This window comes from Suricata suricatta, chromosome 3 (genome assembly GCF_006229205.1).
Source record: "Suricata suricatta isolate VVHF042 chromosome 3, meerkat_22Aug2017_6uvM2_HiC, whole genome shotgun sequence".
In the NCBI taxonomy this organism is placed as follows: domain Eukaryota; kingdom Metazoa; phylum Chordata; class Mammalia; order Carnivora; family Herpestidae; genus Suricata; species Suricata suricatta.
Window position 1 is genome coordinate 110,472,959 of NC_043702.1, and position 17,755 is coordinate 110,490,713.

Consider the following 17,755-nt stretch of genomic DNA (forward strand, 5'->3'; position numbering starts at 1 on the left):
CTCTCCGGTAGCAGGAGACAAATCTCCCACGGGAAAGAGAACCTCTCTGTACCAGGAGGCATATTTATGACCAGAGTTGGGGAACTCAGAGCCAAGGCCATATAATAAAATATGTTAATATTCACCGATTTTTCTACTCCAAGCCCAAACCCTTCTGCCTTGTCAATTCTTCACAAATTAATTGTTTCTTTTTCGAAAAGATCTGAAAACTTACTGCCCTGGTCACTTCTTTGAGTCTCCTATTTTTATGGGGTTCCTGTGTGTATGCACTAAAATTAAATTTGTTTTTCTACTGTGAATCTGTCTTACCTCAACTTAATTACCAGCCCAGTGGAAGATCCTAGGAAGGAAGAAGGAAAACTTTTACCCCTACAACATATGTACTTCATGTACCCCTGGGAGCTACCTTGGGAAAAATGAGCTTAGAATTCAGGCTCAAATGCCATGTTAATAGAGAAGCAGAAGAAGGGCATGTCTCTTAGGGGAGAGTGAATGATTTTTAGGGATGCTGACTGCTCCCTCAGAGCGCCAGATGGCAGGTGGGATGCTGGTCTGGGTGTGGTGAGAACTTGTAGTGTCCTATGATGTGATTAGAGGGCTCAGTCCTCCCAGGATGATGAAACTCCCAGGGAGGTGATCCCTTTGGCAGAATCTGTCCTTAGGCAGAGTTCAGAGAAAGCTTTTCCATGCATTTGCTGTTTTTCAAGTGCCTGCAGTTCAAAACCATCGATATGGCTCAGTGGCATGTTGTGGGGTGGCACAGGCTCCCACAGGCCACGGCAGGCCTTGTCGCCCAAGTCAGGGGCTGAGCTTCTGTGGCAGAGCAGTGGGACCCGGACAATGTCAGCTGGAGAAGAGGCCAGACAGGGCTCGCACCTTTACAGATCCTTCAAGCTCTGCCAGAGGCAGAGGCCTTTCCATGGAGTCAGGCTCCTTGAAGGGACAAAGTGTCATTTCTCAGCAAGTCAACTTCCCGAGAGCAGTAGTTAATGCTTAGCTAGTGCTTAATCTTTGTCCAGCATTATTTAAGCTTATTCTGCACATTAACTCATTAAATCTCCATTAAGTCTGTGAGGCCGCTGCTATTTTTATCTGCATTTTTATAAATGAGTTCTCTGAGGCTCAGAGAACTTTAAGTAACTTTAGTAAAGTCACAGAGCAAGTGGGGGAGACTACCCTCATTCTCGGAGGCTGGATGGTAGTTAAGGGGGTCTGAATGTGCCACCCCAAAATGCCATTTTGGTAGAAGGAATATTTGGAGCTGAAGGCAACTGAGAATCAAGAGATGCAGGAACAATTCTCTGCCCTCCCCCTTATCTGCCCCAAAGCAGGACAAAGCTTTCCCTTTGGGAAGTTTCCCTCAGTATCAGGAAGAGGAGAACAACTCTTACCACCAGAAATGGAAGAGGATTTTCATGAATAAACCTTATTAAAATAACCGCTGTCCTCCACTAGTTCCCCATATATTTCCTAGTCACTGCAACTTTATCATTCCCCAAGGCCTAAACCCTTCCCTTTGGTACAGAAAATCTCGAATCTAACCACTTCTTCTTTTCCGTGAACTCTCTAGCACATAACTATAAACGATCCATCTTTTGTTAGTTTAATTTGCAGGCCCTCAGAAACTGAACAAAAAAGAGTAGAGAACAGTTTTTCTCCCCTTCCAGTAGTAATGGGAGTCTAAATGACAAAGGGATGGGGCGGGTCACAAACCATGGGGCAGCCCTGAGATTTGGACACCTAGCTCCCTGGATCCCAAGCCCCTGGGAAAGCACTTTGGTGACTGAAAACAACCACAAAGTAAAACATACAGCAAACATAACTGAAAAACAACCCCCCCCCCCCAAACTCCCCCAGATTTTGTTTCTCAGCCCTGGTTTCTCATGTCAGGGGTGGAGAATGTCTCTGCAGACATCAAAGGGGATTCAGCTCCAGACCTACACCCTTCGGAATCCCTTCCTTCCTGATGGGGCTGGGGCTCCTGGAACCCAACACCCAAGACCCAAGCCCACACCAGGTTTAGGAGATCCCTTCTCTGGCCCTCCTGGGGCCTCAGGCTGTCCCAGAATTGGCATGTCACTGTGTTCTTAGCCGGTTGCCTGGCCTGGATGTGAATTCTTTTGTCTTGCCTGTCTCCTGCCCCAGGGCATCTCTGATGGATGTCTGACCGATGTTCTGGACAGCAGTCACTGCTGACGCAGGATGTGGACGACACCTGTAAGTCATTACCCAACAGTGACTGACTGAACTCGCTCTTACATAAATGAGACAGTGGCCATTCTAGAGTTCCAGACCAGGGCTTTCAAAGGGTGTGGTTGCCAGACCTGTAGCAGTAGATCAGCTGGGAACCTGTTAGAAATTATCAGGCTCATCTCTAGGTTTTCTGAATCAGAAACACAGGTGAGGCCTTCAAGTCTTGCTTAAAAAGCCCTTCAAGGGGCGCCTGGGTGACTCAGTCGGTTGAGTGCTGACTTCGGCTCAGGTCATGATCTCGCAGTTTATGAGTTTGAACCCTGCATCGGGCTCTGTGCTGACAGCTCAGAGCCTGGAGCCTGCTTCCGATTCTGTGTCTCCCTCTCTGTTTTTCCCCCACTCATGTTCTGTCTCTCAAAAATAAATAAACATTAAAAAAAAAAGCCCTTCAAGGGAGGTTGATTAATGCTGCACAGAACCCCTAACCCAGTTCAGGCTCAGCAGACTGGGGCCTGTGGGCCCAACGCAGTCTGCCACCTGCTTTCATACAACTAAAAATGGTTTTTACAATTTCAAACGGTTGGGGGACGAAATCTAAGGAAGAATGACATTTTGAAGATATGTGAAAAATTATTTTATTTGTTGAAAAAATATTTTAAGTTCATATTTCAATGACCATAAATAAAGTTTTCTTGGAACACAGCCACGCCCATTTATTGACATTTACGTATTGACTCTGGCTGCTTTTAGGCTATCATGGCAGAACTGTGGCAGAGACTATGAAGCCGAACACATTTACTATGTGGCCCTTTGGAGAAAAGTTTGCTGACCCCCGCTCTAAGCAAAACTGTTTTTGAAATCAGCAGCGTTTGGCGAAGTGATTGTCAGCTGCCCCCAAGCAGATGAGTTCCAGGGGGGAAGCCGGCATCCCATGGATGTAGAATCCATTTCTGTGCCATGTAGTTCAATTAGTTTGTCTCTAAAAGATCTTAAAAATGGCACTCAGACTTAGAAAAGTTCCCAAAGGCCCAACCAGTCTCATATCCAAATACATAAGTCTGTTTTTCACAGCCCTAAACTTCTGCCTCCAGTGTTGGAAGCTTTGCCAGGTATGCCCAGCAGGTATGCTTCATCCATGCCTCGTAGGGCAAATCTAGGCAAGGAGTTTGATTGTCCTTGGCTAATTCAAAGTGACCTGGCAAGAAGACGAATGAGGACCGACATTCTGAAGTCAGAAGTCTCTGGGTTAAGCTTACCTTGAGCTAGGACTCACACTTGGCTGACAGTGAAAGCCACATGCAGAAGCTGCATTTACTGGCCGCACATGAAGAAGGTCTACAAAACGCCAATCAGTTCTGTCTGTAGCTTTTGGGATAAGATGTAGAGTCCTGTCCGGGGATGCCTGGGTGGCTCAGTCAGTTAAGCAGCATCCCACTTCAGCTCAGGTCATGATCTGGTGGTCTGTGAGCTCAAGCCCTGCATTGGCCTGTCTGCTAGCAGCACAGAGCCTGCTCTGGATCTTCTCTCCCCCTCTGTCTGTCCCTTCCCCACTCATGATCTCTCTACAAAATAAACATTTAAAAGAAGAAGAAGTAGAGTCCTAAGAAATGAAGCTAGACAGGTGGCTGGATCTTTGAGGACCCTGTAGAACACTCCATGGAAACTGGGAGTTGTCTGGTATATGTAGAACTAAGAATCATGACCGTGTTTTAAAAATGGGGGAGTCACATCTCCTTAATGACAGGTTGTATTAGGTTCAAGGGATATAAAATAATGCTCTTGCCCATAAAAAAACATGGTCTAGTGGAAGAAACATAGGTAAAGAAAAATTTTTAACACATTAAATTTTGGATTAATGTTAGGATCTTGGAAGTTTGTGAATCCAAGAGCTAGACACCTTAACTATGGACGTGCACTTCCCAAACACCCCCCAATCTCCTACAGAGGCGTGGACTCAGGAGGACTGAGGAGGGGCACCATCTGGGGTGGCTGAATTTGGGGGAGGGCTTCCTCATCAGGTGGGGCCTTGGATGCAGGTAGTGAAAGGATTCACCCAAGACAGAGCAAAAGACATAGAAGCTTACTGAATACATTGCAAGGGTGCAGAGTGCAGGACAGCAAAGCAGAGGGTGTCTGTGAGGAGGTGGTGGTGACGGGCTACAGTTTACAGGGCAGAGTGAGGATGCGCGGGAAGGTATGGGATCTCCCCTTGTTTGGTTATCTTAGGAACGGTGTGTCGTGAGCACGCTGTGCAGACACACAGATTGTGTCTTTCCACACGGTCACCTCCATTCAGCCTTAAAGCAAAGTGCACCACAATAATAAAGCAGGTCCAGAATTCCAAACTCCAAAACATTTCACCATGTGATTACACTGGCCTCTCACATGGCACACAGAGCAGAACAGAGGCCGATCAGAACCATCAACAGGATAAGGGAGGTCGTAGGGAGTTAATGGACCGAAGTCCGTGGGTGGGTGCGCAGTGGACAGGAGGCCTGGTCCCAACACTCACTGCTTATTACGTTCAAGCAGAATCTCGGTTCTGTTCAGAGATCAGTCAGGGGGAGCCCTCTCTCTCTGCCCTTCCCCACTTGCACTCTGTCTCTCTCTTTCTTTCAAAATCTTTTTAAAAAAAGATTTTACATTATTGGGGCTCTGTTGGTTAAGCATCAGACTCTTGAATTTTGTCTCAGGTCATGATCTCACATTTCCCCACATTTGTCTCTGTGCTGACACCTGTCTCTCTCAAAATAAAAAAATTAACATTTTTAAAAGTTTAAAAAAATGTTCCATTATTATTGCTTATGAGTTCCAAACAGTTAAGCCAGAAACATATCAAGCCTTAACATAATCTGCTACCTCCACCTTGTTGGATGCCAGAGGGAGATGTTGTGGGGTGAGTGGAATGAAGGATGGGGGTCGAGATGTGTTGTACCCAGATTTTAATATCGCCCCCAAAAACCAGAGACCGCCAGGGAGGCCGAATCACGCATGCAAAAGCAAAGGGCTTTATTACGAATTTAGGCCCGGCCGGCCTAAACTCGGGCTCACAGACTTCAACAACACAGTGGATCCACGTGGAGCGAGCCCCGAGCCATGCGGGGGCAGGGCCTTTTATGAGTTTGGGAAGGGGGAGTTACAGGAAATTGTGACACGGGTACAGGGGTCCAATCATTATAGCATAACATCATTGGCAGTAACTTTAACCAATCACAGAGTGGACCCAGGACCCTCACGTAGGGCATGACTAGGACCCTCAGGTAGGGCGTGACTAGCCTTAGCCTCCATCTTTAGGCCCGCCCTCAGAAATGTTAATGGTGTTAGCTGGCCTTTCCTGATTGGGCGTTACAAGGGTGGTCTGAGAAGCTGACACTTAGGCCTCCAAGGTCAGAGTCAGTTTGATTCAGACCTGTCCTTACAGATGTACAGACTTCTGGGCACCAGATAAGTAAATTCTGGGGGTGACATGTATATATGGCGACTACAGTTAACAATACTGTATTATATATTTAAAGTTGCTAAAAGAGTAGATCGTAGAATTTCTCATCACAAGGAAAAAAAACGTTGTAACTATAGAAAGTGGTGGACGGTAACTAAGCTTATTGTGGTGCATTTGCAATAAATACATAACATCAGATCATTACACTGCACACAAGGTCGTAGGTCAATGACGTCTCAATAAAACTGGAATAAATCCCCAAACAGGCCAAGTGCCTCCCTCTATGCTGGTCAAGAATGACCTCACTCACTGCTTTCTGAGTCCATACCTGGCACATACCCTTATTACTGTATTTTCCAAATTCTTTTTTCTTTACCTAGGATATTGGTGATGAGGGAGCGGGAGGCAGGCTGAGGGAAAAAGACAAACTAGCCCCGCCCTCCCTCCCCGCCTGAGGTGGGGCAGGTGTGATACTCTTCCGACACTCCCAGCTACCCCCAAACCGGGAAAGGACAAAAAAACCCACAAATGGTTACACTGATAAGAGCCTCCACCAGGAAAAGGCAATCCCATCAATGCCTAAAGTCCAGGAACTGCCTGCAGTCTCCCAGTTAATGCTTTGCTAGAGGGAAAGACAACCCTAGCTTGACTGGAGCCGGCCTCCCGAGAAAGTCTTTAACATGTGAAAGAGTCTTTGGAAACTCCCTCCTGACTTACCCCTCCACCTTTGGACTCCATAAAAGTCACCCCCCCCCAACACTTCCATTGCAGCTCTTCCTGTCCCTGGGGCCTGTCCCTGTGCTTTTATAAAAATCTTTTTGCACCAAAGACCTCTTCAAGAATTCTTCCTTGGCCATTGGTTCTGGAGAACCTCAAAATCCCCTTGACCCCCAAACTTCGTCAATCAGCATTACCTAGCACGTTCACCTTGACATGGTCAGTGTTGAAGCCAAGATTGGCTCCTTTCACTAAACATTAAAAAAAACCTTCCCCCAGCTTCAATGGTGGCTTTGCAGAGGCTGGTGTGGGACATGTGGGGTCTGTGGGGGGACAGGTTTAAGGGGGGGGCAACCGCAAGGGGAATTTGCACTGTTTCACATTAAAAACTGGTTTCAAGTTTCATTTCATTTTGCTTTTTTAAAAACAGGGTTTTTTGGGTTTTTTTTTTTTTTTTTTTGAGAGAGAAAGAGAGAAAGCAAGTAGGGGGAAGGGAGGGGGGGACAGAAACCTGTGATCAGCCAGACTAGAATTCCCACGTTAAAGCTAGGAGTCAATCCTCTGGGGGACCCCTTCCCCTAAGGGGGGGGCTCACCTAAACCAGGCCTACCTTACTAATAAATTCCTTTTTCATGCCCTCTCTCTGCCTTTAAAATAGTTTTCTTTTCTGCAGCTCAGTGGGCGCTCCCCTCCACTTTCTGGATGGGATGCTGCCGGATTCGCGAGTCATTTCATAATGCCGGTTAAAGCTTCAAATCTTATTTATTTTAATGGATCTGAGGACGACTTGACTCCCAGTCACCTGGGCGGTTTTCCACTGTGTCCAATACCTTCTGGTCACCAGAAAACAAAAGGATGCCAAAGTGGCCGGCACTAAGTTCATCAGTCTGTCTAGGAGCCAAGTAAGGTATTTAAAATGGTCCCGAGACAAGGAAAGGCTCCCCAATTATATTCAAGATCATTGGGTCCCCTGGGCTGCTCATCTCCAGTGGAAGCAAACATTGCAGACTGGAGGTTTTCCCCCCTGCAGGGCACCCAGCTCTGGCCAGTGGGGCTTCTCTGCTCTGAGTGCCAGGCGGGTCTCGGGATCTCAGGGACTCAGGCCAACGACTGAGCACTCAGACTGAGATGTCCACACTGATTTGGAGGCAGTAGTTTTCCAGAGGTTGGAAATTAGCAATAGATTTAACCTCAAAGTCATTTAAGGAATGACTGACCCCGCTTGAATCAGGACTTAAAAGAGCCCTGAGATCTACAGCTGGAGACAGAGAACTTTCTATTTTATTTACGTTTATTTATTTATTTTGAGAGAGAGAGAGAGAGAGAGAGAGTGAGCAGAGGTGGGGCAGACACAGAGGGAAAGAGAATCCCAAGCAGACTCTGCACTGTCAGCACAGAGCCCAAGCTGGGGCTTAAACCCATGAACCATGAGATCATGACCTGAGCTGACATCAAGAGTTGGACGCTTAACTGACTGAGCTGCCCAGATGCCCCTAGAACTTTCTATTTTAAGTGACTCTGCAGCCAGAGGAAAGTACCCACACTACACTTTGAAGTCGGTCTCCCCCAGAACAGAAGAGTGACCACAAGGCCACTCAGAAAATGTCTTCACAGCTGTGCAGAAGTACTACACCCTAAGATTTGGCTTCTCCTACAGAAGGGACTGGGAATTTCCAAATCTCATTTAAAAACCAATTTTAGTGGGGCACCTGGGTGGCTCAGTCAGTTGAGTGTCAGACTCTTGGTTTTGGCTCAGGTCATAATCTCATGGTTCTGTGAGTTCGAGCCCCACACTGGACTCTGCACTGGCAATGAGGAGCCTGCTTGGGATTCTCTCCTCCCCCACCGCTCAGCCCCTCAAAAAGATAAATAAATAAAACTTAAAAAAAATTTTAGTGTAATTAGTCCTGAAGATTAAAGAAAGGGGCAGCTCTAGTCTCTTTTCTACTTCCACCCCTCTCCCCCTACACAGAGAGCCTGGTCTCTCCCTTCTCCACACTCTGGGTAATTTCTTTACGTTTCAACCTGAAAAATCACTCTCTCTGAAAAGTCTTCAGTATGATCACAAAAAAATATTGTAGTTATTCATTATTTTTCCCTTAATTTGATCTGATTTCATGCTTTAAATATCTGGGTTTTGTTATTCATTTCTCTGAACATACTCTGGACACCAAAATCCAAGTCTTTCTGTTATTTAGTTATGACATCTTCTTGGAAGTCTTCACTCATGTTTCTGTATTTCAACAACTACCCTGTTATCCCCAAATGATAGGAATCTATTTGAAAAAGTAAATACAAAGAAGTTGAGAATATGTTCATTGTCTTCATAATGATTCATTCATTTGTGTATTTAATTCACACATGCAATTTTAGTTCATATTGATTCTCCTAATCAAGGGAATGATTATAATAATTAAGATATTGTGGAATAATCAATAATAAATGTATGCACAAAGTGTTTGTGCAGGAAGGGTGGGGGAATAGTCATCCATGCTTGGAGTGGTAGAAGCCAGTTGACTTTGGTTTTAAAGATTAATTTGGCATTTTCCAGTGAATCCAAGTGGGTATTCCCCTACAAAATTTGAGACCCAAAAGGTGGGTATAGTTCCATTTGTTCAAAACTTACTGTGTAACATAAACTCCTAAGAGACAAGGTTATCCACAGCCCGCATGAGAGCCACACACGGGGTTGCCTGATTTAGAAAAAAACTACACACAGTTAAATTTCAGATAACCGACCTCTTTTTTTAAATAAAAGTATGTACCATGCAATGTTTGAAACACAGGATGATACAGATGTGAGTTTTATCTGCAGGTTTATTGGCTCTGTGCCTTTAGAACTTTTATTTGACTTAAAAATTTTTTTAATGTTTATTTATTTTTGAGAGAGAGAGAGACATAGTGCAAATGGGAGAGAGGCAGAGAGATAGAAGGAGACACTGAATCCAAAGCAGGCTCCAGGCTCTGAGCTGTCAGCACAGGGCCTGACATGGGGCTCAAACTCATGAACCGCGAGATCATGACCTGAGCCAAAGTCGGATGCTTAACTGACTGAGTCACTCAGGCGACCCCTTATGTGACCTTTCTTAACCTCGGCTTCCTCATCCATAAACTAGGAATAAGAATAATAAGTATCTTTCAAGATCTTAGTAAATATTGACTATGAATTGTAAGGTCATTATAACTCCCAAATACACAAGAATCATGGATGAAACGGAAGGAGCACAGAACCAAGTTAAGAAGCTGCCTTGACTCTTAAAGGACAAGCAGGATGATGTCATCCCTAGAGGGAGGGACACTCCAGGCATGAAAGAACATGAACAATGACACTGAAATGTTGACAAGATAGTAAAAATAGACCACAAGCAAGAAAAGATGAGCCAGTACATGAAATGTTTGACAAGAAGTGACAAAGACACAGAATGAGGAGAGAAGGCGATGACTTTGAGGGCCAGAACAAGCAGTTGTGGCCTTAAAACGATGTGGCACTAAAGGCAACTATGATACTTAAATTCACAAGATACTGTCCATTTTGTTTTACGATTGAGGCTGGTCACTTTCAGTGGCTGAAAATCCTTTGTTCCCAATTTGGAGCACCCCTTTCTTCCAAAGTATCACAGAAGCTGCATCTAGTCAAGGTAATTCTTGCCCACTGATCCCCCCCCCCCCCCCCCCCCCCCCCCCCCCCCCCCCCCCCCCCCCCCCCCCCCCCCCCCCGCCAACTCAGATTGCGGTGTCCTGTTGACAGAAAATCCTCGTGGGTTCTTTTCCTGAGGGAGGGAGAGAAAGGGCAGGAAAGGGGAGCACATTGACCTAGAAGTCTACACTGTTGATTTGCAAGTGTTAATCTAGTCCTAGTAACTGGAAAGCCATTCTAATACCGTAATTCAGTGCGTAGGATGCCTGGGGATGGCTGAGATCTCTGATCTAGGTGCTGGAGGAGGACTAATACTCACTAAGTGTGTATCTTCTGATAAAAGGCATCAACTAAAGGTAAAGTAACACTTGGGTCTTGTTTTATTTCTGCTACTACAAATTCTCTATTTCTATCCCTCTCTCGACTTCCTTTTCCACTCTCCATCCCTGCTTCCAGAATCCACCTGGGCCATTTGTGCCTTTATGATGATCTGGTTGCCATGGCAGCACCAGGGCTTCAGAGGACCATTCCGGGTGTGTTTTGTAGCTAGCTTTGCTGTGGGCTGATTAGCATTCATGTCAAGGAGACACATACAATGTTCTGTCTACTCTTCTCCAATATTTATGTCTGATTTCCTCTTTGGCTTTTCAGAAGTTTCAGTTACTCCATTAGGAACTTTAAAACTGGAGGGATTTAGGTTTATTGGTAGCCAACTGCTGGGCCATTTCGAAACCTAATGAAGTGGTGTTGGCGCCACCTGGTGGTACTTTCCAATTCTGACATAAATGTCAACAGAGACCCTTGGGTTCTGAACTAGTTGGAGTTCATAGAGTGGAGGAAGCTGCTCCTGATATGGTCCTGTTAGTGGGAACCTTGTTGCCTTTGAGACTTCATCACTTGGGAGAAACTTTCTATGTGATTTAATATCTTTGATACTAAAAGTGTGCTGATCTTTTGACAATAATCTGCTCAGAAGGTCTTCATGTTCTGAAGCACAAAACAGGGATTTTTCAGATGAGGACACTACATCGATTAAATAATCCCCCAGACCCACAGGGGCAGACTCTTCTTTTGAACCTAGGTTTGTCTGATGACAAGGTCCTGCTGTTCCAGGACACCACAGTGTCTGCACCAAGACGTGTGCTCACAAAGTTGAAAGAGGAGGGGTGCAGGTGGAGCGTGATTACTGCACTTTCCGAGGAGGGAGGAGAAAGCCTCAGGGCTGTTACTGCCCATAATGTCCGAGCCGGCGCTTCTCAAACTCTAATGTGCCTAAGAACCACCTGGAGGATCTTGATAAATTGTAGATTCTGACTCAACGGTTCTGGAGACAGCCCTGAACTTCTGCATTTTTAATAAACTCCTAGGTGAGGCTGACCTGGTTGTTTACAGACCACACTTCGGGTCTAGGGTGGACTTCAACTGTGGCTTTGAGCAGGGAGCAATTTCACCCCCCAAAGGACATTGGACCGTGCCTGGAGATGTTTTAGTGTCACTGCTGGGGTGAAGGGACAGTGCTACTGGCTTTGGTAAGCAGAGGTATCCTAGTCTCGTAGGATACCACAGCAGCCTCCACAATACAGAATTACTTGTCCAAATTCCAACTGTGTTCAGATTGAGAAGTCCTGCCCTGGATGTAGCCTCGTGTGACAGCCTGTGTGCCGTGAGCCACTGAGGTCCCCTAACCTGAAGGGAGCTGGCTGGGGAATAGGTGTGAACTGGTTTCTTTAGTTCCCGAAAGGAAACAATTCACACTAGAAATCCCCCATCCATATTTCAGAGGCAAATGAAGAGTGAGTGAGCCTGGAGGGGAGTGGTGAATATGAGCCATGATTAGGAGGACCTTTTGGCCAGTGGAGAACTCTAGGTGTCTTCATTCGGTGCCTCCAGTCAAGGACTAAGCAACACAAAATCAGTGAGTCCAGGGACTGGGAAATTTACTTCTTGTCTCATGTAGGACCAAAACAACTACAATGAAAAGAAAGTTCTTCTTAATGTGATTTATCCCCCAGGACATCTTGATGATGAAATTATGACTGTAAACCTGGCCTAGGGTATCAGCAAACTTTGTCTGTGAAGGGTCAGATGGTAAACATTTTTGGCTCTGCAAGCCATATGGTCTATGTCACAACCACCACCCCGCTATGGTCACACAGGTAAAGAAACGGCGTACCTGCATTCCAGAAGGACTGCATTTCCAAAACTAGGCCAGGGTCAGGTGGCTGGAGGCAGTGGGCTGCTATCTGCTGATCTCCAGTCTAGGTGCTCAAGTGCATCAGACCAGCTGTAGATTCTGTGACAGCTGTGACATAAGCAGGCGCATTTTTATCAGGCCATCTTTGGTTTTATGGGAGAGGGTGGTTTATGCATGGAAACAGGCACTAAAACCAAAATGGTTTCTTGCCTGAGCTGATCATCTTAAAAACACGTAATGGCACAATCCTACAGTCTAGTATCTCGCTCTGAAGTGGACAATGCAGGTCCTCGAATCCATCACCCAGCATTGATTAGCCAATGTGCTCAGCATTACCAAGGCCATGGGGAATCCAAGGAAGGACGGTCACAGTCCATTGTTTTTAAGCATTCTTTTTGTTACCATGGTAATAAGACATAAACACATAACCACAGCAAATTCCAATACCTGTAGAGAATTAAAAGCGCTGGTGACACTTGGTTAAGCATTGAACCTGTGTACTTTCTTCTGTCACCAAATAAATTCCAGTTTATTCAAATACTTAAATGTAAACAAAATGAAACCATAGTGCTGCAAGTAAACACAGGATGGGTATACATCTTTTTATGATTGTGGAGTTGGGAGAAGCTTTCTGTTGAGAACATGAACTCAGAATCCACAAGGAAAAGATCACATAAGAATAAAAAAGGAGCTATGTAAGAAAGTCTGCCATTAACAAGACCAGAAGGAACTGGGCAATTATGTTTAATACATATGGCATACAAAGAGTGAATTACTTAACTTTGTGAGTTCATAAAACAATAGAAAACGATGAATACCATAACAGAAAAGTCATCATTTATAGAAGTACACATTGCCTGTTCATCTTACGCATCTGAGTAGATGCTAAGAAAATAAAAAAGATCTGGACCAAAATCAGTTGGACTCCATCACCTAGGGACATGCCAGCTGCTGTCTTGGTTCCTTGGATCGCATGCCCTCCCCCTGCTCCTTCTGAGGATGGTGCCATCCTGGAACCCACACTGAAAAAAGACACGTGGAGCACCTCTGGTCTCAGCTGGACCCAGCTTTGAGTCATCCTCAGGCCGAGCTTCCCAATGTGTGGGCCACATGGGACTCCTACCCACACGAGGTGACACCAGACTCCCCCAGGGCCCCCAGGCTTCCACACTTAGGTCCTTCTCCTGCTCATGACACAAAACCATAACGATCTTACCCAGCAGGGACTTACTATCCACAGAATTCCCAAGAGCCAGCACGTGTCTTACAGGAAACCCACAGGAGCCAGGAGCCCCATAGAGGAGACTGGGACACCGGGCCTGCCTGTGATGTCCGGCGATGGCCACTGCCCCCCACCCACACTGGGGCTGGTCCGTCTCTCCGCACGTGTGAGGCCAGGTTCTTGACACGCTCTGCAGAGGTCTTGCCAGAGCCCAAGCAGCCGAACTTCTCCTGGGGGGCACAGGTCATGTCCACGAAGCCATCCTCATCCTGGTAGTCCCCGTGGACCTCTGCCATGATCACATTCATGCTGACCAGGCTCTTATTGTTCACCAGCAAGGAAAAGCCTTCAGAGGCCCAGAGGACCAGGCAGCCCCTGGGGGTGGAGGGGAGGCCGGGGGAGGGGGAGGAAGGGGAAACTTTAACCGGGCAGGGACTGGGCCTCTGACACCAGGCCTGACTTGCCTCTGTTTGCCCACTGCAAACATGTCTAGCCAAGGAGCCCACCTCTTCTCTCTTACTTAGTGTCTGGTCCTCAAACTTGACAATGCCCCAGGAGCACCTGCTGAAAATGCAGATTCCTACACTCCATACCCAGAAATCTGATTCTGTTTGCCTGGGAAGCCTCCCAAACAGCTGCGGGACCGACAGAAGAGAGAATTGCTCCCTTTCCTGAAGATTTAAAATACCCTAAGTCCTCCCAGTTGGGCCCAAAGGGTGAGGCCATCCTATTGTTTACTAGGAGACATCCCAACACAAAAATGCTAAGCAAATCAGCTCCTCTTTGTTCTGAAATGAAAGGTCTGTACATCCCCAGATATACAAAGGTGATTACAGTATCTTCCAGCATCTCAGTGTTAAATAGCCTTGGGGTGACAACTTAGAAGGTGGCTGCCTCCAAGTGTGCCCTCAACCCCCCCTCTACCGTCCCTGGCCATCTCTTCCCCCACCTCAAGGAAATGGAGAAGTAGCAATGTTCAATTGGACATGCAGTAAATGTCAAGGTCAGTCTGAGGCCCAGCTCATCCTAGAGTGGAGGACAACGTGACAATGTAGACACCGAGGTAAGGGCTCTGGGCCCCCTGCCACACACCTCCATGTGCTCTGCTTGCAATGGCACGCCCAGCCCACCTACTCGAGCCTCAAAGCTTTGAACTCTGAGGTCCATGTGGCTTTGGGATACTGGTGGCTGGAAACTGATTAATTTTACAACCATATAATCCCTCCCCAAATAACCCTAGAGATTTTAGCTTTGGCAACTGCATGGCTGTCTTTGGGTAAAAAAGAAGTGTTCTGTGATGGTAGGGGGTGGATCTGTGAGTGAGTGTGTCAGTTCTGCAGAGAGCTCTGCTCCTAGAGTCTGTGCCCCGTCTCCTGGCCTTTGCCATACTCCCTTTCCATGGGGGTTATGGCATCCCTTGGGGGAGGAGGCTGTGGGCAGGGAGTTTTGTCTGTTCTTTCACTGCTATAATGACAGAGTCCAGAAAGAACACAGATGGTAACTCATGCTCAACAAACATCCTGGAGCATCAAAGGGGGGATGGAGAGTGGGTCAGGGCTGGTAGAAAGGAGAAGATGAATCTTGTCTGGAATGGAGAAATAGAAGAGCTCTCAGAACTCAAAGTGTTGTTTCCGAGGGAGATGGGGAGATGGGGGAGGGGAGGTCACCCTGTGTTACATCAACATGTTGGGATATAATTCTAACTCTCACTGGGCCAACATAAGCTTCCCTAAGGAAAGGAAATCAGGATGCTCTTAAATTACTCATCAAGACAAACACAACCAAGACCAACACACATTCACAATGAATTCTCCAAGCAGTGAGCAGCTAGGCAGCTTGCAAGGGCTGGCCTCACCGGACATATTCAGCCCTGGGAAACCACCCCCCTTCCCCCCGGTTATACTTACATTACTCTCAAATCATTTTTATTGAATCCATGTGTCAGGTGACACTACTTAATCCTCTGAAGCTTCAAATATAGATCCATTTCTTTTGCTGTGTCTTGAGCCAAGGAAGGAGCATGTTTGGGGCCCTTTCCCTGTTCTCCCTCCCAGAGTCTGAGCAGTGTAGGGAACATTTGCCTTTGGAAGAGGCCCCTGCTCCCCTGGTGCACACACCCTGTAAAGGTACCGTCTCTCCTGGGAAACAGTCTCCCCTGGGTTTTGAACAACACTGAGAGGAAAGGATCTTTTGGTCTAGTTTCAGAGCCAAGACTACTTCTGAAACATCTGAGATGAGCTGGCAGCGCTTGCTCTCTTTAGATTTGTTATCTGTGGGGTTCCCCCAGCTGTTTTACTTGGATTAATTCTCAGAGCATCTTTTCTGGCTACTCCAGATGCTAAATGGTGAGTCACAGAGAAAACTTTTCCCTCTCTTCCGGAATGCCCCCATCCTTAAACCAAACCAACTAACAGAGCAAACAGAAAAAGTGCAGCACATGCCCCCACATGTATGTTGCCACCTACCGGAGGATGCTGAGGACCTGGGTGGCGGTCAGCTCTTGAGGGACCAGGAACTCGGTCTTGTCCAGCGGAGGCAGGAACCTCTCCCTGGGGTAGTGCTCCACCTGTCAAGAGGGTCAGCCCCTAAGGCTGTGACAGAGCTTCCACTGCCTTAGAAACTCAGAACTCGGAGAGACAGTGGGGATTTGTTTTTCATTCTTCTTGTTATTTTGGGGGGGTTTTGTTTGTTCACTTTCTTTCTTCAAGAAACAGAGTATATTCCTTTTCGAAAAACCACAACAGAGTCTTACTGGGATCTTGTTTGGGAGCTTTGCCCAGATTCCAGCAATTTCCTCTTGTCTGGTTGCTGTGAATACTTCAAAGACGAAAGAGTAAGTAAACAGCAAGAGGAGGCTGTATCCTTCCCCCCATCTCTGGGCCAAAACCCAGCTACTCTGAGAACTTGACCTAAACTCTTCCTCTGCTTGAAGGGTCTGAGGCTTTGGGTTTTCTGCGGAGTCTGCATTTTGCTCAACAGCTGTGTCTGTGTCTGACCTAAAAAAAAAAAAAAATCCCACAACCAAGACCTAATTCATTCCCCCAGCTGCTTCCAAACTGCCCGCAGGAGCCTAAAGGAGGCCCTTAGGTAGGGCTGTGTGACATCAGGAGTCTCCAACCCGCCTTCCCCTCCCCTCCCTGGGCTGGAGGAGGTGAGTCCCAAGGACTGATGGAATAGCAGAGGGCCACTGTGTTCATGATCAGATCAAGACATTTATTTGCTGGAGAAATTAGGGTTCATGATAAAAGCAGGGGCGGTGTAATCAAACAGAGTAGGTCCGCACTGAAGACTGCCGAGGTCAGCCAGCCGTTTGTTAAGGACATTCTTGTGCTTCTGTAATGAGCCATCTGAAGGTGGGCCAGGGTTGGGCCACCTGATGCTGAAGTGGGTTGCTTAATCCTCACAACAGACCTTGCCATTTTTCACAGAAAGAAACCTTTGATCAGAAAGGGAAAGGAATTTGCCCAAAGTCACACACTGGTAAGAGGCCATTGAGATTAAAACTTAGAGTTGATACAAGGTAGGGCTACACTCCAGTATATGCTGATGTTTTACCTTCTCTGCAGTAAAGGAGGGATGGAAACCCAGTGACCCTGAAGATCTCCCTGTAAGAGATAAGGAACATCTGTGTGGCTGAGCTGGTTAAGAGGGCTCTTGATGTCAGCTCAGGTCATGATTTCAGGCTCTGCGCTGTGCTCTGTGCTGAACATGGAGCCTGCTTGGGAGTCTCTCTCTCTCTCTCTCTCTCTCTCTCTCTCTCTCTCTCTCTCTCTCTCTCTCCCTCCACCCCCATGCCCCTGGCCCTGTTCCTCTCCCGTGCTGATGCTTTTCTCCAAAAAAGGAAAGAAAAGACCCATAAAGGGTAACCGAACTGGGATCCAATGGCTGGTAAGAGGCATGACCCAGATGGACACGGATCATCTAGGTCCCAGCCTCCAGGGTTTCCCTCCAGACGGGTCAGCTCATTGTCCAGGCAGACCTCTGGGCTCTGAATGAGCGGAGGGTTCACATTCTCTGCACTTGTTTCCCAGCGAAGTCACTCAACAGTGAAGAGTCTTTGGGTGAACGGAGAGTGACAGGAAGGCAGTGGCACATCCTCTAGATTTGCTTCATGAATCAAGAGTGTGAATCTCAGTGCTGTGTTTACTCATCAGGAATGGACATCGAGTGATTCAATGATGGCCTCACTGACAGGTGGCCTCGTCCTCTCTCTCCTCCTCCGGTGCCCTTTAGAAAGGGGCACACAACCTCCCAGGGCTGAACACGCCCTCCCAGGGCTGAGACCCTAGGGAGCAGCTGTGTGCTGCACGTCTCTAGTCCACAGCTTTCAAACGCACAATCTCACTTAAACCT

The 17,755-nt window shown here is 46.9% G+C and overlaps 1 protein-coding gene across 1 annotated transcript; it reads right to left on the bottom strand.

Annotated features, from left to right (window-relative positions):
• Window positions 1-13,113: 13,113 nt before the first annotated feature.
• MAP1LC3C (microtubule associated protein 1 light chain 3 gamma) lies at window positions 13,114-16,369 on the bottom strand. The gene is made up of 5 exons (XM_029933339.1): window positions 16,312-16,369; window positions 16,155-16,210; window positions 15,868-15,968; window positions 13,449-13,777; window positions 13,114-13,202 (listed from the first exon to the last, which is right to left on the bottom strand). The coding sequence occupies exons 1-5, from the start codon at window positions 16,367-16,369 to the stop codon at window positions 13,114-13,116; spliced, it is 633 nt and encodes a 210-aa protein (XP_029789199.1).
• Window positions 16,370-17,755: the final 1,386 nt, after the last annotated feature.